This window comes from Diabrotica virgifera, chromosome 5 (genome assembly GCF_917563875.1).
Source record: "Diabrotica virgifera virgifera chromosome 5, PGI_DIABVI_V3a".
Classification (NCBI taxonomy): Eukaryota; Metazoa; Arthropoda; class Insecta; order Coleoptera; family Chrysomelidae; genus Diabrotica; species Diabrotica virgifera.
In genome coordinates this window covers 143,253,331-143,276,103 of record NC_065447.1, presented here as the reverse complement: position 1 = coordinate 143,276,103, position 22,773 = coordinate 143,253,331, and the positions used below count along the sequence as shown (strand labels likewise).

General features: G+C 32.9%; 2 protein-coding genes across 3 annotated transcripts in view; one reads left to right on the top strand and one right to left on the bottom strand.

Moving 5' to 3' along the window:
- The window catches only part of LOC114339972 (NFX1-type zinc finger-containing protein 1-like), a 380,271-nt gene that overhangs the window by 92,931 nt on the left and 264,567 nt on the right, over nt 1–22,773 (bottom strand). For both annotated transcript variants that reach the window (XM_050650389.1, XM_050650390.1), the window contains 3 exons: nt 12,736–13,048; nt 9,524–9,793; nt 2,238–2,472 (listed from right to left, as the gene is read on the bottom strand). In XM_050650389.1, the coding sequence (XP_050506346.1) occupies nt 2,238–2,472; nt 9,524–9,793; nt 12,736–13,048 (818 nt within the window). The remainder of the gene's footprint in view (nt 1–2,237; nt 2,473–9,523; nt 9,794–12,735; nt 13,049–22,773) is intronic.
- Nucleotides 17,375–21,742, top strand: LOC126884459 (uncharacterized). Its single transcript, XM_050650393.1, has 8 exons — nt 17,375–17,589; nt 17,680–17,832; nt 17,999–18,180; nt 18,240–18,333; nt 18,389–18,424; nt 18,520–18,728; nt 19,720–19,891; nt 21,595–21,742. Exons 1-8 carry the CDS (start codon nt 17,394–17,396, stop codon nt 21,708–21,710), a joined length of 1,158 nt encoding a protein of 385 aa, XP_050506350.1. The 5' UTR covers nt 17,375–17,393; the 3' UTR covers nt 21,711–21,742.

Genomic DNA, 22,773 nt, shown 5'->3' with positions numbered 1-22,773 from the left:
ATGCTCGTTGCATAATATACTATTATGAAACAGTTCGTGAAGTATGCTTTTTGCGAACGCACGCGATGTTTAGAGCACGAGGGGCAACGGAGCGAGTGCTAATACATCGCGTAAGTTCGCAAAAAGTACTTCACGCACAGTGTCATACAAATTTTATCGATGATGAACAAATAAAAAAATAAATAAAATAAATTTCGACCAAGAGTCAGGATTCTGTTAACCGAGATACGATAGTATCAAGCGGCGCCGCTAGGAGGAGCTTCTTCAACAATGCGTCTCAGAATACTTTACAACACTTGGTCATTTTGTACTCTAAAACCGAGTAAGCATGAAAAAGAAAAAGAAAATAATCGTTTTCGTTTTGATTCAATTCGAGTCTCTTGCCATCCTCTGACACAGTGTTTCTGGGTCTCTACCCTTTATCAAAGAGGCTATTGCAAGTAGACTGAATTGAATCAACTCGAGACGAAGAAGAACTGCATCTATTAAAATATCTGCAGTATATTGTGGTTAGACTGTCCTCTAACGGGGAATGACGAAATAAATAAAATAAAAAAACTGTAACTCTTCGTCACTGGAATTTATTTCTATTCTACAATTTTTAAAACTTTGACATTTAAAAATTCTAACTTCTTTCAAACCACAAAACTGTCAAAACTTTTGTCGTAATTTATTGCTCATTATGTCATCACCATGACAACGGGAAAGTTAAGGATATTTGATTATAAGAAAGTGTGTCAAAAACAGTGCGAAAAGTAAGTCCCATTTAAAATACATTGTTACTTCACGCACACTTTAAATCCTTCACGCACTGCTATCTATAATGACAGTTTTCACAAACTAAAAACTTATACATAATATGACATAGAGTAGATAAATATAATTTTTGAAATTACGAAGTGTCGAAATTCAAGTTTAAACCTTTTTCTATCAGCTCCATATAAGAATGTTTGTCATGTTTTATTCTAAAACATTATTTTTAATTGTTAACAAACGCTTATGAGAGAACGGGCGATAACAACGGAATTAACAACTAAAAAACAACGTTTTAAAACGAAATAATCCCAAATTACTTATCGGGTACTGATAAAATATGGTTTGAACTTGAATTTAGGCACTTCGTAATTTTAAAAATAATACTCTTTACTTGTGTTTTTGACCCTTGAAAATGCGACCCAGTGCGAAAAAGTGAGTCCCATTTAAAATACATTGTTACTTCACGCACACTTTAAACACTTCACGCACTGCTGTCTATAATGACAGTCTTCACAAACTAAAAACTTATACATAATATGACATAGAGTAGATAAATATAATTTTTGAAATTACGAAGTGTCGAAATTCAAGTTTAAACCTTTTTCCATCAGCTCCCTATAAGAATGTTTGTCATGTTTTATTCTAAAACATTGTTTTTAATTGTTAACAAACGCTTATGAGAGAACGGGCGATAACAACGGCATTAACAACTAAAAAACAACGTTTTAAAACGAAATAATCCCAAATTACTTATCGGGTACTGATAAAATATGGTTTGAACTTGAATTTAGGCACTTAGGCACATTTTAAAAATAATACTTTTTACTTGTGTTTTTGACCCTTGAAAATCTCACATTGGACAATCCGCCCAATACTTATGAGAAAATCTTACTGCTAATTTCATTCCTAAAGATTCGGACCAATAGAAACCTACAATAATATAAATTACAGCGATAATTTTTGATAATTTCCCATCGCCAAGTATTTAACGCCATATGCCCTTCATTGCTACGCAAAAATACATTCAGTGACATTAATGACAATTAATGTTTTTGTCACTTGTCACAGAGAACAACAAGAAACAGGTTCAGCAAATATTCAGGCGAAGATATCAATAAAATATTAGTTAAAATGATTTAAAAAGACAGTTTTATTCATGAAATAATCTCAGCTAATTATTTCTAAAATTATTATCGACTTGTTGCTTTCGTGACACTTGACATAATTTCACTCCCCTTCGGGTCGTGAAATTAAAACTCTCAAAGTGTCACTCGGGATACAAATCGATAATTTTAGAGCTCTCGTGTAATTACTACCTACTGATTTACCAATAAATTTAAATTGATGCAAACATTTTAATAGGGACTCAGATTACTGACAATTTAAATTGACTAGCGATTTCCATATTATTGTTTATTTTATATTTCGTTTATTACATTACGTAATAATATCCGTTCAATTACAAAATGTATACTACTTACCACCTTCTTTTTGGTAACATTGAATTTTCTTAATTATGTGTCCACATGGGCTTGTTATGTTGCATTCAACCATTTCTTTACACCTTGTTCTACAGGGTTCATTACATTTTTTCTTACATTGATGACCGCATGGTAAAATACGGGGACATACACCATTTCTACAATATTTTCTGTCAGCTTCATTTTTACATTCAGTTTTTATAACGTGATTGCAGTCTGGTACAGTTTTCTCTACCTATGAAAATAAATATACTATCTAATAGTGCAGTCACTGAAGCTAGATATATGAGATATTATTTCCGATTTCGGTGAACCTCCATCGATTTTCATGCAATTTGGTGAGTGGTTAGAGGATAACTCAAGGAACAAAAGTGACATGGTGCCAACTTGTACTTTTACCCTGGAGGTGGTTGCCACCCTTTCGGGGGGGGGGTGAAAATTATTTTATTCAAAATAACTCTAGAAGTCGGTAGAGGGACAAATTCTAAGCAAAATTTGTTATATAAAGTTTTCTAAATAAATCAATACTTTTTGATTTACTATGAAACGGTGCCTAAGATACGATCGATTCACCCTTTATTTTTTTAATTATGTCCGATTCCGATACTGGTTCCCATTTGAAAACAATACATTTTCTCACAGTTCGTATCTGAATTAGGATGTGTTTATGAATATTTTTAAGCTTCATATTTTATCTTTGATTGTTCTCATTTGCGTTGTGAAAAACGTTAAGTGGCGGCGTATTGACAAAGAAAAATTGAGTATCTAGTTGGGTGACTATGGTTAAAATGTTTATCTTGGAGATGAGTTTGTTTGGGCTACGTTCGAGATTGTCCATAGTTCTCAGTAAAAACCACACACAAAATTGATTAGGTAATCCTCTTCGTGTGAAAGTGTGGACATCGTACGAGCTTTGTTTATCATTTTCCTATTGGTCAGAGTAATGATATGGCCATCATGTGCGTTTCATTTAGAGTATGCTTTGATTTTTCCTATTGGTCAATAGTAAATGGAAGGAATGTTTGATTCTTTTTTATTGGTTAAAGGATGCTGTAGAGGGAGGTGGTAGGAGACAAGAGTGTGTCCGAGTTTGAGGATTCATGATTAATAATATACTTAGAGGAGTTTAAGTCAGGCAGTTGAAGTTATAAGTTTGGAATTGAGAGTTTCTAGTTCAAGTTCCTGGAGCCTCGGGCCGTTGCAATTGAAGAGGCCTGGTACTGAAGAGTTTAAGTTGAGTTTGGTCTGATGCAGAGTTAAGTTCAGTGGAGTCTTGAGGATATTGCATGTGGAAAGTGAGAAGGAATGGTGGGTGTAGTAGTGAATACCACAACGGTATTTTACCGGTATTCTTTTTGTTGATTTCTGTAGGTCATACAGAACTGTTCCTGTTTTTTTTGTGAAGAGTATGACGCGTAGTCCCCAATCTTCAGTCAAAATGTAATGGTTTAACAAAACCCATCATTAATTTTCTTTAGTCAAACGAAAGAAAAGAAAGCAATTTTAAGCAGAGGTGTAACCAGGATGATCCTAAGCGGGGGTTACATCTACTTAAAGGTCTCTGGGAGATATGGAATAATAATGGTGTTAAGCATATAGAGCTCAAAGTACATCCAAAAAAGGGGGGGTTATAACCCCCCCCCCCAAAACCACCCCCGGTTACGCCTATGATTTTAAGTCATTAATAAAGTAAAGTGTTTTACTAATAATAACACCAAAGGTAGTTACCTCTTTCATCAATTAACAACTATGGAATTTTATTTTTTGATTTAAATGAGAATATGCACTGTAGGATTCTAATTATCATGTGCAAGTGCAGTGTTGTGCTAAAAATAATTTGCAAAGGAGGAATTTTACACGAGTTGCCTGTAGCAGCTAACGCAGGCTAGAATACTAGATATTTGCATTGAACTTTTGAAAAAAATTTTAAATCTCAAACATAACCAAATAAAGGACTTTTTTCGCCAATAAATTTTTTTAATAAACTACATTTTTTTCTGTATTTTTTAATAAACGCCAAATATGTTTAACCTTATATGAATCTTTTCTTTTGCACATCAATCTGGAATCCTTATTGTTAAAAAAGCAGACAATTCTTGAGATAGCAATGGCGAGTACCTATTTATAATAAACCGGCATGCACAATAATTTTATTTTTTTTAACATTTAAATATATGTATGCAGTAGTTAATTTTAATAAGTTTATGGCGCCCATGATTCAATATATTTTTAATACCAATACATTAAAGAACCTATACCCTTTATCTCCGAGAACTGAGGGTACCGGCACGCTAACAAAAAACAAAATTATGTAGCACAACCGACGGTAGATATCTAGTTTACCATGCCTATGATCTAATGACATTGCCTGAGTATATGTGATTATTAAATTTATTGTGCTTCAACTAAAGACCAAATATTTTAAACTTTCGTGAAAAGAATGCTTGTTTTAAAACCTTTTTCATAAATAACTCCAAAACTATACGTTTTTGCAAAAAACTAATTATTTTTGAAGTTGAAGCTAGTAGGAAACCGAATAAAATCGGTTGAATTGAAAAAAACTTGAAAAATCCTTAGTATTAATTCAAAGTGAGTTATAGGTAATTGAATGTAGATACTCGGCGAGTACTCAAATATAATTATTAGTATGTGGTATAACTAGTCACAAACCCAGACATACAAAGTGAAAGTTATCCTTCAACAGCAAATTGTTCTGTATAGTCCACATATTGTTCAGTCAAAAGTTACATCATTTTGAGCGTCGGGTTTGGGGGAAAGGAGAGGGGAAAAGTCGGTAAATTAGTAGTTTTTACGTTCCTGTTTTCGACTTGAATATCTAAAATACCTTACGATTGAGATATCGTCGCCTTAGAACCAAACTATTCTATGTCCACTTTTTTTCGAAGTTAAGGTTGTACTTCTAATTTAGTCTAACTTTGGGACTCAAATTATCCAAATATGAATTTTTTAATTTTGCGAAATTTTTAAAAAATATCTCTAAACGGAACTTTTCTGACGAACCGTAAGCAGGAGAAAAATTCGGAGCACACGAAAAGAACAAGCAGCAAATTATAAAATTTTATTTAGTTTTAATTAATTCTGTTTAATTTTAAATTTTGTTTAATTTTTTTTAATATTTTTATTTGTTTTTAGCTTTATTTAATTGTATTTAAATTAATATGATTTTATTTATTTTTATTTAATTTTATTTATTTTTATCTAATTTATGTAGATAAGGATACACCATTAAACTTGATAAAAATAATAAACTTAAATATAAAACCCATAACTAAATTAAAATTCATGGTGACGTTTCAATTATTACTTTAATCATCGTCAGAATAATTAGTTTCTTGAGCGGATGCTTTAAAATTTTAAAGGAACAAACAATAATTATTGAAAACGTAAAAATGACATTGACAATCATTGGGTTAAGTCAATAATTTCCAACACGCCATGTCTTGTTGCGTGTTTAAGGGTGGCTTCAAAAGAAATATGGATAATGCCTCTTTGATGCTGAGTTCCGTTGGAGAACTTGCATATCCAATGATTGAGAAGTCCTCACGACTAATAGGGTAGTCAGAATCAGTCATATGTTGGAATACCGTTGAATTTGGAACTGTTTTTGATCGTCTTCCCAAGTGAGGAGTGACACCTAAGTGTTCGCAACATCTGACATTAAAGTGACGTCGAGTCTTCCCGACGTACGTAGCTGCACAGCTACTACATTTGAATTGGTATATAATGTTAGATGCGAGATCACTAGGAATCATAGTCTTTCACATGGAAACGAGATCCTATCCTTTCCAAAGTCGTGAAAGCAAATCTTAATTCTATAGAGGGAAATGCTTTTTTAATTGTTCTACGGATGTTGCGTCGGATTTGTAAGCTGTGGTAACCAGTATATGGAAGTTTGATATAGATCTTTTCTTTGATTTCTTCTACTTTTCTGTTTGGTTGGAATTTGTTATTGAAAAAACGTCTGATGTATCTTTTTAAGAAGTTCAACGGTTTTTCGTTGAACCTTTATTTATTTGAAACTGTCTTAGCATTGTTTAGAAAAGTCTATTAAAATTCTTTTTTTAACAATGGTCTTAGTCATCACTGTTATTAAATAACATAACATCAGAGACGGTATTGTGTGTAGTAAAGTCGTATTGTTCGCTTCTGTTCTGTAATCGTTCGTAAATCTATTCAGATTTTGTGTTTGCGTGTTTTTTGTCTATAAGGGCAACAAAACGTAAAAATGTTGTAGTGACAATGGAAAAGAAACTAGAAGCATTAAGTAGAATTGATAAAGGCGAATCTTGCAGCATTATATGGTGTCGGTAGTCGGTACATCTACAGTATCGGATTGGAAGAAAAATAGAACTAAAATCGAAGAATTTTTTTTTCAAAATGATAACAAAAGACAGTTTGGACAATCGGTGCAAAGCTAATAAAGCTAAGAATGAGACTCTTGACGACGCTTTGCATGTGTGGTTTTGTGTGGAATGCGAACGTGGTTTACCAGTGTCTGTGTGACAATAATAATGGTAGGGGAGCCCAAGCGGGGATTTTTGCAGTCACTCGAGCGCGTCAGATTAGCATATGGTGAGAAACCTGGTACCCTGCAGATGTACCTCTACCATATATTGGCTCTTAACACAGGGGAGTTCGTTAAGGGGGGCCCGAAAAAAAAAATCTATCCTTAAAAAAACTCGAAATTGTCAGATTAAGATAAGGTAACTTAAGTACATGCAAAATAGTGTACATATTCGAAACATTTTTTCGAATTATGGATAGATGTCGCTATAATCGGAAAAAAACGATTGTTGGAAATGGAAAATTAAATTAAAAAATGGCAAGCGCCCACTAAAAAGGAAAATTTTACTTAACTTTTTTTGGTTCTAGGACCTACTCTTTACAACCCAATAGGTCCCCAAAGCGCTCGAGTGACTGCACATTTAGCATACTTTGCTCCCCTACCATAACGGAGTTTATCTGTAAGCATACCATATTTTATTAATTTTTACCATTTTCTCCGGCTAACCCGGATTTTCGATAACCCGGATCGGCCGCGGTCCCGATTAATCCGAGTTAACGGGGTTCCACTGTATTTAATTTTAATTTAATTTTATTTTATTTAATCAACACCTATAGAGTTGGAACCACCCCGAACCCAATCATAAATACAGGGTTGTTTTGAATGTAGATAAAATAAAGCTCAATAAAATATTCATTATAAGATAAACAAATTTAAGATTGTAACTGTTGCACTACAAACTTTATTTTGTTAGTTCTAACAAACTTTATTACTTCAAACATCATATGTGTAATTAATTAAAAATAATAATAAAACCTCATTCACATCGAGCATTTATTGTTTATTACTTACGAATTCCTTTTGTTTATTTTAAGTTTATTGTATACAAAAGTTTGTTTTTATCTATTGAGGCAGTACGAAGTCTGCCGGGTCAGCTAGTAATAAATATTTTCGTTCACTTGATCGTGAATTAGTGTACTTAACGTAAACCGAGCACTCGAATCCAATAACTTCAGAAGGCTGTACCTCGAGAATAGTAGTCATTCAGACCCAGGTCCCCTGGACTGTTTTAATCTACACATCGAGAAGTATCATTAACCAAACTTTCTTTAAATTTGACCGGAACCACTTTTCCATAAGGAGTGTTGTGGGGTCCTTTGACGTTGAATATTTTTGTATAGAACCTTCTTCACAATAAAACACATAGTTGTTTCAATATTTGCTAATTTGCGAAAAACGTAAAAAACTACTAATTTACCTACTTCTCCCCGTAATCCCCCCACAAAGGTGACGCTCGAAATCGTGTTAACTTTTTACTGAACTATATGTGGCATATACAGGGTGTAACAAAAATACAGGTCATAAATTAAATCACATATTCTGGGACCAAAAATAGTTCGAATGAACCTAACTTACCTTAGTACAAATATGCACATAAAAAAAGTTATAGCCCCTTGAAGTTACAAAATGAAAATCGATTTTTTAGAATATATCGAAAACTATTAGAGATTTTTTATTGAAAATGGATATGTGGCATTCTTATGACAGGAGCATCTTAAAGAAAAATTATAGTGAAATTTGTGCTCCCCATAAAAATTTTATGGGGGTTTTGTTCCCTTAAACCCCCCAATATTTTCTGTACGTTTCAATTAAATTATTATTGTGGTACCATTAGTTAAATTCAATATTTCTAAAACTTTTTTGGCTCTAAGTATTTTTTCGATAAGGCAGTTTTTATCGAGTTGCGGCTTCTTTTTTAATATGTTTACATAAAAATTTTGTGGGGGTGTTGTTCCTTTAAACCCCCCAAATGATTGTGTACCCTCCAATTAAACTATTACTGCGATACCATTAGTTAAACATAATGTTTTTAAAACTTTTTTGCCTCTTTGTATTTTTTCGAGAAGGCACCTCTTATCGAGATATGGCTTCTTTTTTAATACGGTTCAAAATATACCTAAAAATGTAAATCATACATAAATTTTCATATTATTACCAAGTCTCCATAATCGTACTTAACCATATACAAATATGTGGTGGATTTGACAAATATTCAATATCTCGATAAAAACTGACTTTTCGAAAAAGTACTAAGAGCCAAAAAAGTTTTAAAAATATTGTATTTAAGTAATGGTACTACAATAATAATTTAATTGGAACTTACACAAAAGTTTGGGGGGGTTTAAAGGAACTAAACCCCCATAAAATTTTTATAGGGTGTCCAAATTTTACTATAATTTTTTCTAAGGTACTACTGTCATAAGAACGCCATATGTCCATTTTCAATAAAAAATCTTTAATAGTTTTCGATATATTGGAAAAAATCGACTTTAATTTTGTAACTTCAAAGGGTTGTAACTTTTTTTATATGCACATTTGTACTAAGGTAAGTTAGGTTTAATCAAACTATTTTTGGTCCCAGAATATGTGATTAAATTTATGACCTGTATTTTCGTTACACCCTGTATAGAACAGTTTGTTGTTGGAGGATCACTTTTACTTTGGATGTTAGGGTTTGGGTCTGTATACCATACTATTATTACATAAATTATAATTGTTATATTATCATTTAAATAAATATCAAAACTCTCAGTATAGAGTACCCGCTTCACCCTCTTTAGCAATGCTAGTACCACGCTTTTATGCATTACCTCACTTGGTTGATAAAAAGTTAAATAATTGCTGAAACCTTCTTTAAAATTTCAACAGAGAAATCTAGATAAAATAATCGGAAAAAACAATAAAGCGTCTGTGTACATACCAATACTTCACAATCTCCACAAGGTTGCTCACATTTTTTCTTACAATTATGACCACATGGTAGGATTTTTTTACAAGGCTTTTCGCAAAGTATAGTGTCGGGATCCAAAAAGCATGCCACCTTGAACAAATGGGAACATTTGGTACGCCTTTTTGGAACTGTCATCTCACAGAGTAAGCATTTCTCAAAGCAAGCTTTGTTACATTTATGAGGTTCTTCAGTATTTGTACATCCTTGCAGTTCTCGTTCGCACGGTTTTCTACATTTATACTGAAAAAGAGCATCACTGTTTAAATAAGCAATAAAAGTTTAACAAGAAATATAATACCAGTCCTACTTTTTTTGTTAAGGAATTTTGTTAATATCACCGAATTTGTCTGTTAATTCGGTTTTATTCGTTAAGTATTGGAACCGTGCAAGTTCGGAAGAGCGACACCTAGTGTCATAGCATCAGCAACATAACACTTTTAATAATTATATTGGCCAATTATATTAGTCCTGGTTACTGGATAATGTCAAGGCCATAGCCCAAAAGAAAAGATTATGAAGAAAAATTAAGATTGGAGTTATGTTATTAAAAGGTAAACATTGTAGGTATGTAGTAAATACAATTAATTAATAAAATGCAGTACTACAAGGAAAAAAAAAACAATTAATTAAATTCACTTTAATAATTGCGTATCATATAGGTCTGGATCCCTCGTATGACAAAAAAAGTTGATTAATAGCAAGCTGAAAATTTGTTAATAGTTTAAGGGTGTCTAGTCGGGCAAACTTTGATATATGGGAACACGGGAATAGGGGAAGTTTTAATTGTGGAACAGGTTAAAAATTTGCAACGGTCAGACCATGAAAACGGCACATGTATTTTGTCCGACAGAACATACTTAAACTCTCCGAACAGATATTAAACTCTCATGCAAAAATCGGACTGCTATTTTTTATCACCAAATGGGAGTTTTAATGAGTGGAACATGTAGAATATGTCAAATGACAGGAATTATGACAGGTGATAAATAGCAGTCTGATTTTTGCATGAGAGTTTAATCTCTGTTCTGAGAGTTTAAGTCTGTTCTGTCGGACAAAATAAATGTGCCGTTTTCGTGGTCTGACCGTTCCAAATTTTTAACCTGTTCCACAATTAAAACAGCCCCTATTACAGTGTTCCCATATATCAAAGTTTATCCGACTAGACACCCTTAAGCTATTAACAAATTTTCAGCTTGGTATTAATCAACTTTTTTTTCATACGCGGGATCCAGACCTAATATCAATATTGTGTAGCAACATATAATTTTTACAATTTATAACACATCATTTGCGAAATCAATAAATAATATGAATTATTTAGGAAATATATTGACAGTTGCAAGATTTTTCTGCTACTCACGCACGATCGTTTCTCGTAACCCCTCCAAGTACTTGCACACAGCGAATAATGCCGGAATTAAAAAAAAAATTATGCTTAAGTAGCAGTAGTAGTCTACAAAAAGGTTCCACTGAAAAAACGTTTAGAACTACACTTGGGAGCAAAATAATCGACTCACTCGATGAATTGTAGTTTATGCTTAGTAATTTTATGTTGCGTTACCGACTAGCATAACAAAGATAGTCCATAACCTAAATAACAACAACGTAACCAAGTTAGGGCAGAAGACCAATTCACTGAAAATATTCCAACACCGGGAGGAATTAGACAAGACGAAAGTTTATGCCCCTTCTTGTTTAACCTACTCATGGGCAAAATTTATTATAAATAAAGTAACATTTCTTAATCTCGGATATAGAATGGGCAACAAAAGAATTGGTATGGTGTGTTACGCAGATGATGCAGCACTTATTGCCGAATCAGAAGATGATATTCAGAGACAGCTCTTTCAAATGTTTCAAATAAACCGCCAACTAAATATGAACATTTCTACCAACAAAAATAAATGTATGACAATAGCAAAAAATCCTCCCAGATGTAAGTTAGTGGTTGAGAATAACCCCATAGAACAGATGATGCAATTCATATATCTGGGCATAGATATATCAAGCACCCGCGACCCAGATTCACTTCACATCCACTTTTTGGACACCCTGTATGAATATTTATATTAATAAAAAGGACTAAGTTTTCACTCTAATGGCATATAAAACAACATAATGTTGCTCTACATCCCACCAGACTGAAAACAATGGGAACCTTCTCTGGTAACACCTCCGAGGCTTCTACAATATGCAAGCCATACGGATGCTGAGACTAAGGAAGATAAGGGAATTTTACAATTTATAATTCACGTCACATCTGCTCAGCGCGGTAAGTTCCAACGAGAATGGTTCCCTCATTGTTTTCAGTCTGGTGGGATGTAGAGCAACATTATGTTGTTTTATATGCCATTAGAGTGAAAACTTAGTCTTTTGCTAGCAGTTGCCGCTAGGGCATCTATGCCATTTCGTTCGTTGCAATCCGGGACTGCACGCCGGGGTTTGTTTTGGTTGGATCAGAGAGACCAGCATATGTGCCTCCTGATGAGAGACTAATAAGTTTCGAAACCGGTAGAGGTGCTTGCTGCACTCTCTGATTGGACTAGAATATGGTGCGGCTGGATTTTCATTTTGCAACGAAATCGAAAATGGTTATTCATTTTTGATTTATATTAAATGTTTATATTACTGAACAGAAAATTGAATATCCTTTAAAATAAGCTATCACAGGACCCCTATTCTCATTTAAAAATCATCGATTACGTCATCACTCCCACATGCATGACGTCACGAGTATGATATATATGTCAAAAAATCATAATTTGAAAATAAAAATTGACCAGTTTCAGTATTTATTTCCCAAATCGCCCATTCATGAAAAAATGAATTTATTCCAACCTTTACGAGCTCACTTTATTAATATGTGTAAAAATAGCAGTACTAAAGATGATATTTGTACCTACCTTTTACAGTATAGGTATATAAGAAATTTAGTATTTTTTTACATTTTGAGTTACTGTATTTTTAGATGCCACCACAAAGTTAAAACTACATTATGTTCTTTTAACGTTTTATGAGCAACTAAAAGAGCTCGAATTATTGTAAAAATAATGCATATTAGGGAAGAGGCCTGTTATTATTATTCAGACGTGGAAAAGTTTAATATAATAAAAAATTGCAACAGGTTTTTCACTCATTGAATAATAAAAATCTAGAAAAAGCATAAAGATGAGAAATACTACCTCTAGATGATCAGGATCTTTGTTAATATGGCACTTTCTAACACAAGCGTGTCCACATGGTTCAACTCTAATATCACATGGAACTTGACATTGAAATTTGTCTGGCTCAATATGACAAGGTTTTTCTGCGCTATGGCCACATGGAAGCTCGGTATTAATCAAAGTTTTGCATTCGTATTTATCAGGATCCAGCTGACACTCCATCGTGGCTTCGTGACCACATTTAAGCTCTCGCCGAACAGGATAGTGGCATGGACCACAAGTTACATAACATTTTTTTTGGCATATGTGCGTCATATCTTCACAAAGAATACTAAAAAATTAAATATTATATTAATAAGGGATTAAGTCACAATTTATTGTAATGAAAATGCAGAATTGACTATTAGTATAGAGAAATAATGTAAAAAGTACCCTGTTGGGAAATTTGTCCCGACCAGGTATCTGCTAAGTTTTTTTAAATTGTATGAACCTTAATAACCAAAACTTCTATGTTACAAATTATTGATAATTTCAGTCTTATAGTGTTAAAAATGTTAAAATGCATTGGATATGTAAAATAGTCATAAAGTAAAGTAACCCATTAAGAAGCCACATTTTATTTAATATATTCTGATATAAAATCCACGAGGAAAATAAAATTCCTGTGGCTGGCTGTATACCATAAATAAATCACAAAAATACGAGATCCTTTGAAAAAGGTACATTTAAAATTCCCTAAATAAGGGTTACATGAAATCACATAATGTTTTCGGAGTAAGAAATCCATTATCAGTGCTACTAAAAGCCCTAAAATAAGTACATATAACCTAATTAAGTAGTTAAGAAAAAATTTAAAAAAGTTGACTAGGGTTAAAAAATGCCAAAGATCATACTTACAAAAAATAGCATGCCTGAGCCACCAAAATGTTTTGGGTAAAAACCCTTTAAATATTTACAGTTGTTGTGTTATACTACATATTAATAAAAATACTCGATGATGTTGCAAATATACCTGGATATTGCCCAGAGCAACACAGGACTCTTCCCACGTGGTTGGAATTTGTGGATTAAAACCTCACATATTGAAGTTCAATGGCCAACTGAATACAAGAGGACGTTAGAAGGATGTCAAAGGCAAACTACCAATGCAACTTAGGAAATGTTATATTGTTACTTCAATCATAACAATGACATAATACAACGTACATCTTTCATGGTTCAATATCACCACATACTTTGTCCGACCATCCATACCCTCCAACGCCGTCCATCTTTTACAATCATTTATTTTCAGGCAATTTGATGTCAGGTTGGGTCCACTTACATGTTACATATCAGAGCAAATTATCAGTCATCAAAACAATTATCCTTTAATTAATACTCTTAGAATTGTACAACTATGTACACATTAAATATAATTTTGTTGTCCTAGACGTCTCAACGTAAAAGGCCTTAATAATAATTTGTCTAAGTGTATTGATATCATTTGACCAACATAAAATCTATAGGTATTGTTGACTGCATAATTTCCGGTAACCTAAATATCTTATTTTTCAAACTAAGTTCTCAATCCAGTAGTACAGAAACCGACAATAAATATCGCTCTCCATACCACTAGATTGAGAACAGATGGAAACTCCCTGGTTACTACCTCCGCGGCTTTCAAAAGGTAGTAACGAGGTAGTAACCAGGGAGTTTCCATCTGTGGTCAATCTAGTGGTATGGAGAACGATATTTATTGTCGGTTTCTGTACTACTGGATTATTGAGAACTTAGTTTGTTTCTTAGCAGATGTCGCTACGATATCCGTGACATTTCTTTCGTTGCAATCTGGGAAGGCACGCATCGAGGTATCTGGTTGAATCGGAGAAAGGAGCCCAAGTGACCACCTATGTCGCTGTGATATAGAATTTAAAGATAGAAAAGGGAGTATTACTATATAAAGTCTCTCTGTCTCTGCTACATTTCTGGGACAAAACATGCTCCATATTTATAGCAAACGTATAGATACTATGTAAATACTTTGTAGTGGTCACGTATTACTTCTATATAACGTAGAAGTAGATTTTCTACCTTATAGCGATATTTCAAATTAAGCGCGAAAACATAGCATAACTACCTAGTTTAGATTCGTAGCTGTAACGTTTCTCAGACAAAGAACAGAGCTAACAGCCGTGGCCGTGAAAAAGAATAAAAGTTGAGGTTGAGGTTATGACTGTGCTGTGCCGTGTGCCACGCCCGCGACATTGTGTACGAAATCATTGGTAATACGAAAAGGAACAATTATTCAGTTAAGTATATCTATATTTTTATTTTTGTATTTTTTTCACTATGCCAAGAGCTCAACGAAAATCGTTTAAGTTATTATCTAAAAGGCATCAACGTAGAATTACGTCCAATCTTTTACAAAATGTCCGAACTACTGAGTCCCTATGCAATGATTTATTTACTCCTATTTCTTCCTCCTCAACTCCTGTTTCTTCCTCCTCAACTCCTGTTAGCCTTATTGCTTCCTCATCAACTCCTCTCAGTCCTAATGCTTCTTCTATCCAAACGTCAGTTTATTCAGAAATAAATCAGATACCAAATAATTCTACAGTTTCATCCACATCTAATTGTTTACTATATTCCCTCCCAAACAATAATTCTCAAATTGTTTCTTCTTCAAATTTAGAAGGTGCTGTTTATGTTGGTGCTAACATTCATAGTTTTCTACCAAGTAGTCGGCCAATTATTGAAAACCAAACTTTTTTAGTTGGATTACGTTCATGGGCTAATAATTCATTAATAAGTAGAGTTCATTTAAATAAATTACTTAGACTGTTAATTTCTCATGGACATACAGATCTTCCTACAGATGCTCGTTCATTACTTCATACTCCTAGAGACAAAAATATTATTTTTGTAGATCCTGGTTACTATTTTCATTTTGGTTTGGAGTCTATGTTGATTCATTCTATTAACACATCATATAAACATGATAAAATTCCTCCAGTAATAGAACTTAAAATTAATGTAGATGGACTACGTATTTCCAAGAGTTCTGGGAGTCAATTCTGGCCCATACTTGGCCAAATACATTCTGTGGGTAAATACATGGAGCCCTTTACTATTGGTATATATCACGGTATGTCAAAACCAAAAGATCATAATACATTTCTTGAGTTATTTGTAGAAGATCTCAAGAGAATTTCAAAAAATGGTGTGACTATTATGAATACTAATTATCAAGTGAGGCTTAAACCAGTAATTTGTGATGCACCAGCTCGTGCCTTTATTACAGGGGTAAAAAGTCATACAGGGTATTTTGGTTGCCATAAGTGCATCCAAGAGGGTGAGTACAATGAACATCGTATGACATTTCCAGAGACAAATGCACTTTCCCGAACTGATCAGAGTTTCCGCAGTCGTCTACATGAGGACCATCATAGATGCTATTTAATTTTAGAATCTCTTGAAATTGGAATGGTGTCACAATTTCCCCATGATTATCTTCATTTGATTTGCCTTGGTGTTGTAAAAAAACTTTTGCTGTTTTGGACAAAGGGTAACAAATCTGTTAGAATGAACCCAGCTCAAATCCAAATGGTTTCAAATATGTTAAGTTCATTTTCATCTTTCATTTGTAGTGAATTTTCCAGAAAACCTCGTAATCTTTCTGAAGTTGACAGATGGAAAGGAACTGAGTTCCGTACTTTTCTACTGTATACAGGACCTATAGTTTTGAAAGATAACCTATCGTATGACAAATATGTGCATTTCCTAAGTTTACATGTTGCAGTTCGTATATTAATTAGTAGAAAATGTCATCTGAAACTTATTGATTATGCTCAGTCTTTGCTAGAATATTTTGTTAAAAACTTTAGGGTTTTATACGGAGCTGAAATAGTGTACAACATTCATAATTTAGTACATATTTGTGAAGATGTCAAAAAACATGGCGTTCTTGATGATTTTAGCGCCTTTGCATTTGAAAATTATTTAGGAAAAATTAAATTCAAGACTAAATCTGCTAATAGGCCTTTAGAGCAAATAATTAATCGCATAACTGAAAGCAATGCTGAAAATCAATTTTGTGAAAAAAAGTACCCTTTATTAAAAGTTTCAAAGTCTGGTGTAACATCTCTTCAAGTGTCTTCTGAATTATTTTTAAGTAATCAATGTCCAAACAATATTTGCCTCTTGAAAAATTCCAAAATATTGATTGTAAATTCTTTGGATCTGAAAAATGATAAAATAACACTAAAAGGGAAAGAGTTTAATTCCATTGGACCATTATTTAAAAAGCCACAAGCTGATAATTCCATAAACATATTTATAGTCAATACCAACTCAATATCCACTGAAACTGAAGTTCATATATCTTCAGTAGAAGCTAAGTGTGTTAAGTTACCAATTGATGCAACTGAAAGTGCTGTTGTCCCTATAATCCATTCATGTGCAAACAGCTCAGGCTATTACTAGCACTTAGTTAATCGTGCATTGGGGCCACAGTGATTATTTTGCTTTGGTTTGATACAAAATAAAATCTGTTTTTTTTTTACTCCTATAACCATGTAGTGTCTCAGTTTATACAGAGCACAGCTAAATTACAAAACAAATTTTTTATCAATATTTAAGTATTTTCATTTAAAACAAGTATGATATCTGGAAAATTGTTTTTTAGTTATTGAAAAATGTCATACACCGTAGTGCGATTCCTAGAGGAAAACGAAGAGGAGGAAATAATATCTGAGGTTCCTTCCTCTTGGATAGAAAGTAAATATTGTTGGTGGCCTTCCTCAAAAAATGTTAGCATATTAATAAGCAAGGGGGCATGTCCAGATAAAAATAAATGGAAAAAATATCCTGTGGCTGTATTAGGTGTTGTTGGTAAGCACAGTTAACTTTATTTTACAGTCATTAATCTTTCAGTGGTTTTGATTAGTAACTAGTTGTCTTAATTATTACTTTAATATATAGATGATTATCAGAAAGCCAGATGGAAAGCAGATCATATTGAATCTGATGACACTTCTTCATCAGAAAAAGGGAGAGGGAAACGCAAAAAGAAGATCAAGCATATTGAAGAAAATGGTGATTCCACATCAGATTATGATGACATTAAAGAAAAAGGTACGTTTATTACTAATATGAGGTGTTTTATCCATTTGTTCAGAAGTTTAGTTTTCAAATATTGAAATAACGTCTTTATTTTTCATTGTTGTTTTTATTTATTTATTATTAATATTGAAGTTTTTGATGCATATATTAGTTCAGTAATTTTTATATTCTGTTTCAGTCTTGTCCAAGTTGCCAGAATATCCCAGTAATGAAAGTACTAAATCAGAAATAATCTTGGAAGAGGAATCAGATAATGATGAGAATGTGGGGTCTAATCAGGATGTGGATAATGATGATGAGCAATGGGATAATCGTGATAAGCATTCAGAAAATGGGAACTCCATTCAATTGCTTACTGATGTAAGTTTATTTGAGTCTGTGGATTATTCATAATTTTATTACCAATTTTTTTTGTGTAGATACAGAGGGAATGGGAAGAAAATGGTGTGATACAGGACAATACAATACAAGCAGAAGATAAATTAGACATGACCATTATTAATGTGTCAACAGGTAATTTAGAAAATCTAAAAACAATAAGTAATTTACACTCGCTTTTTGTTTCCAGATCAGCTTATCAAAGATCTAGAGAAACATGTTAAAGGTGATTAATTTTTTTTAACTTTTGTAAGTGAATAACAAATAAATGCTTCATACAATAAGTAGAGGATAATAAATAGAAACATTTTTATTTTGCAGATGAATTTGCCAAGATAAATAGGATTTTAGCAAAAATCCTTTTGGAACTTCAGTCCATGAATACTGGCACTGTTGGGGTCACTACCATTGATTTGAATGGAGATGATGAGTTTCAGGAAATTGTGTCACAATTTCCTATCACTAATGTGGATATCCTCAATGATGTTAATGAGAGAGTGGAGAGGGACCAGCAGTGCTATAAAAAAGTAGTGAGTACATTAAAAATTTATATAAATCAAACTAATGTAATGGTAGTTTTATTGAATTTGTTGTTAATTTAATTTACTATTTATTTATCCTCATCAGTAAGACCTGTTCAGAATCACTCAATTTTACTTCATCATCATCATAGTCATAATATATTAACAGATATGTTGTGAACTGGTAAAATGTACTAAGTCAGAGCTGGAGCTCTGCCGAAGCGGAGATTTTCAATTGTTTTAGAGATTGTAGCTCGCCATCTTTTGTGATTTAGAGTTAATTGGGTGGCTCTTGTAACACTCATCTCCAACAGCTGTTTCTTCGTATCCATCCAGCATGTAGGGGAACAGCCACGATGTCACCCACTTGGAGCATGACCCTGTACACAAGTTTCTCCATATTATCACTTCTATGAATATGTCTGAAGAACGTCAGAATTCTCGTGGACACAATGGAGGACAATCGCTTTGGATTACTAAGTTCATTTAAAATTGAGACATGTGTTCGGTGGACGGTATAAGGAATGTGAAGCATTCTCCACCAGGTCCACATTTCAAATGCATCTACGCCAGCCTGATCCACCTTTTTGATAGTCCAAGTTTCAGAAGCATATAAGAAAATGGAGAAGACAAGAGAGTGAACCAGTGATATTTTGGTTGTTTTGGTGATATTATTGTCACGCCATATTTTAGTGAGCTTAAACAAGATACGGAAAACTTTGAACTACTTGACAATGGCCTAATGACTTTATTTCAGGGTGACTATCATGTTCCCTGTCAGCAATCATAATTTTGGTTTTGTTGTAATTAATACTAAGACCATGTGCTGCACTCCGTTGTTCTAATTTGTTCAGCAAGTCTAATAATTCTGATAATGATTTTACTTAGCTGCTATATAATATTCTTTTTGATTAATGCATGGTCTTGTAAAAAGTTAACAATTGACTAAATTAACTCAGCCACTTTTATTACTAAAGCTTATTATTTTTTTTTATTTTAGGTCCTATTTTTGAAAACCATTGGAGGGATAACCCTGAAGGAGAAAATTTGCAGGATATTAAAAAGGGTGTTCTCCAATCAATTAATTGCCCAAGCCAGCTGGCTGGGGCACAGTCGTGGCGAAAAAAAAAATTTCAAGCTTAGCAACCTAAAATTGATTTCTGCCATTAAAGGTACGTCATTCAACTAGAAGATTCTGACTAAGTTGAGAAATTTTATTAGTTACATAGACAATGGGTCTATTGAATAAAAAGAAGTATTTGCTTTTACTTACAAGTATTTAAGTATTTACTTAATAGTAATTGAATAAAGTAATTTCTTTAATGCTTTATTTAATAACTATTAAGTAAACACTTGAAACACGAGGAAGTAAAAGCAAATACTTATTTTTATTCAATAGACTATCACTACCAAAACAGAATGGAATAATAAATTTGACACAGCACAATAGTGTCTGTTTATTGGTATGTGCTGATGATTAGCCAAGGTATGAGTGTGTATCTAACCAATAAAAATTCTAAATTATGTTTTTTATAATGTTTTGGTATTACTGAATTTGTCATAAAACTAGTTTCAAGTTTTTAAGGTAAATTCTTTAATTGAACTAATGTTTCTAGGATGAGGTTGATGTTTGAGTTTTAAAAACGTGCTAAAATTTTTTTTGATATTAGAAAAATGATTGAAGTTGAAAGGGGTTGAAAAGAAATTTTTTATAGGAGAAACCTTTTTAGTTGAGAGAGAGATTAGACAAGAAAAGAGAGAAATTATGCTGTAATTGCAAAGTAGGTTTTTTATTTGATATGCATAAATATGACATCACGAAACTTTCGAATTGATTTTGCAAAACAAAATTATTTTCGTTTTATCTTCACATTATATGTAATATTAAACTAAATAAAATAAAAAAAAAACAAACATTTTCTATTTGTTTGACATGGCATGAATAATGTGCTACAGTGTCATCAAGACAGAAATTATTGATGGCACTGAAGCAGTCTCAAGCATGCCATGTCTCCTACGTTTAAAGATGGCTTCATCTGAAAAATGTACAAAGCTTCCTTAATACTCAACTCTGTAGGTGAATTAGCCTGTTCAATTATTGAAAAATCACCACGAGCAGTATTGTGGTTTGAGTCATTCTATGGTGAAAAATTGCTGAATTGGGAATAGACTTGGGACATCTACCTAAGCGAAGAGTTATTCCCAAGAGCTCGCATCGTCATTCTTTCATTTGACGATGCAAACACTTAAGAATAACTCCTCGCTTAAGTATAGATGTTCCAATAAGTCTATTTCCAATTCAGCAATTTTTCACTGTAGCATTGACTCAAACCACAATACTGCTCCTGGTGATTTTTCAATCATTGATCTGGCTAATTCACCTACAGAGTTGAGTATTAGAAGCTTTGTACATTTTTTGGATGAAGCCACCTTTAAACGTACAAGACATGGCATACTTGAGATTGCTTCAGTGACATCAATAATTTCTGTCTTGATGACACTATAGCACATCATTCATGCCATGTCAAAATTAATAGAAAATATATTATGTAATAAGAAAGAAACATCAAAATCCACTTTGCTATTACAACACCACTAATATCCTTCCTAAATTTTTTCGCATAAATTTAGAATCACCCAGTGGGGTCTCGTGGATTCTGGAGTAGGTGAAGTTTTCTTGCAAAAAGTAGATTTAAAGAAACAAGGAGTGTGCTAGACAGTGGCGTCTTTGATTGTTTCACAAATTACATTGAAAATAAGGGTGAATTGTATCTTCACTTGCTTCACTTCAAGAATCTCCCCTGGTTCAACGATTAAAAAAATTGTTTTGTAGTTTTTAAATGAACAAACTGAATTATTAGTGAAATAATTTCAGATGCTGTACATACTGATGAAGGGTATACTGAAAAAATATTTGAAACCGTTGCAGCGGATTGGACCCGTCAGGGAAAACAGCGCCACACCAGGGAGAGACAGAATAAAGTGACTTAATTTTTATTAACATTTTATTATAATATAATAAAAAATTGCAAACTATATAATGTTTGTGTTTAATTTGTCCACAACACATAGTAATAATACTAGTTTCCTCAACTTTATATTGCTGTAGATTATTTTTTACTTTAATTAGAATGTCAAATTATATATTTACAATGTCAAGTAAAGCTACTGTCTACAATAATATAAAGTTGAAGAAGCAATTTTATTGTAAATATTTTTCTCAACGTGCACTCTCGAGATATAGTTGACACAAAACTGAAACATATCTGATACATAGCTGCTACAGATAAGAGAATTATTTGATGCTTGAGAAAAGAGTTTTGCTCCATAGCTGCAACATCTGACATCCTTTAACGCTTAAGAAAAGAGTGTTGTTCTGTAGCTGCGACATATACGTGACATAGTTTAGTGCTCAAGAAAAGAGTTTTGCTCCCTTTTAGGGTAGGACATAGGAGCATAGCAGAGATAGCTCTGCTATGTTTACGCGCTTTTCTTGTGATGTATCTATGATACAGCAAGGAACATGTGTGATGTAACTGAAATGTAGTTGCTCTGTAAAATGGTCAACTGGGAGGATATGAAACTACTGATGATGGGACAAAAAAGCCCCGAAACCGGTATAGACTCTTCCTGCAGTCTCCGGTTGAACTACTATATAGTGCTGCTGCGTTTCCAGGTTGCAGCGAAATTGAAAATGTTTATAAATTTTTTATCTTATTTTTCCTATTTGATTATTTAATTATTGGATATTTTACATTTTTCATTTAGGTTCGAATAACTTTAACTCCAACATATGGAAATTTGATACGTTTTTTTTTATTTTAAATATTAAAATAAACTTTAAATGCTGTGACTGATGTAACAATATAACATTTCCTAAGTTGCACTGACAGTTACCTTTCACATCCTTCTAAGGTCCTTTTGTATCCAGTTGGCCATTGAACTTCAATATGTGAGGTTTTAATCCTCAAATTCCAGCCACGTGGGAAGAGTCCTGTGTTGCCCTGGGTAATATCCAGGTATATTTGCAACATCATTAGTATTTTTATTAATA

Excerpts from the sequence above, each read along its gene's own strand:
- LOC126884459 (XM_050650393.1), top strand. The coding sequence starts at position 17,394 with ATGTCATACACCGTAGTGCGATTCCTAGAGGAAAACGAAGAGGAGGAA. Across the intron at positions 17,590-17,679 it reads GGCTGTATTAGGTGTTGTTG|ATGATTATCAGAAAGCCAGA; the intron begins GTAAGCACAGTT and ends TTTAATATATAG. Across the intron at positions 18,181-18,239 it reads CCATTCAATTGCTTACTGAT|ATACAGAGGGAATGGGAAGA; the intron begins GTAAGTTTATTT and ends TTTTTTGTGTAG.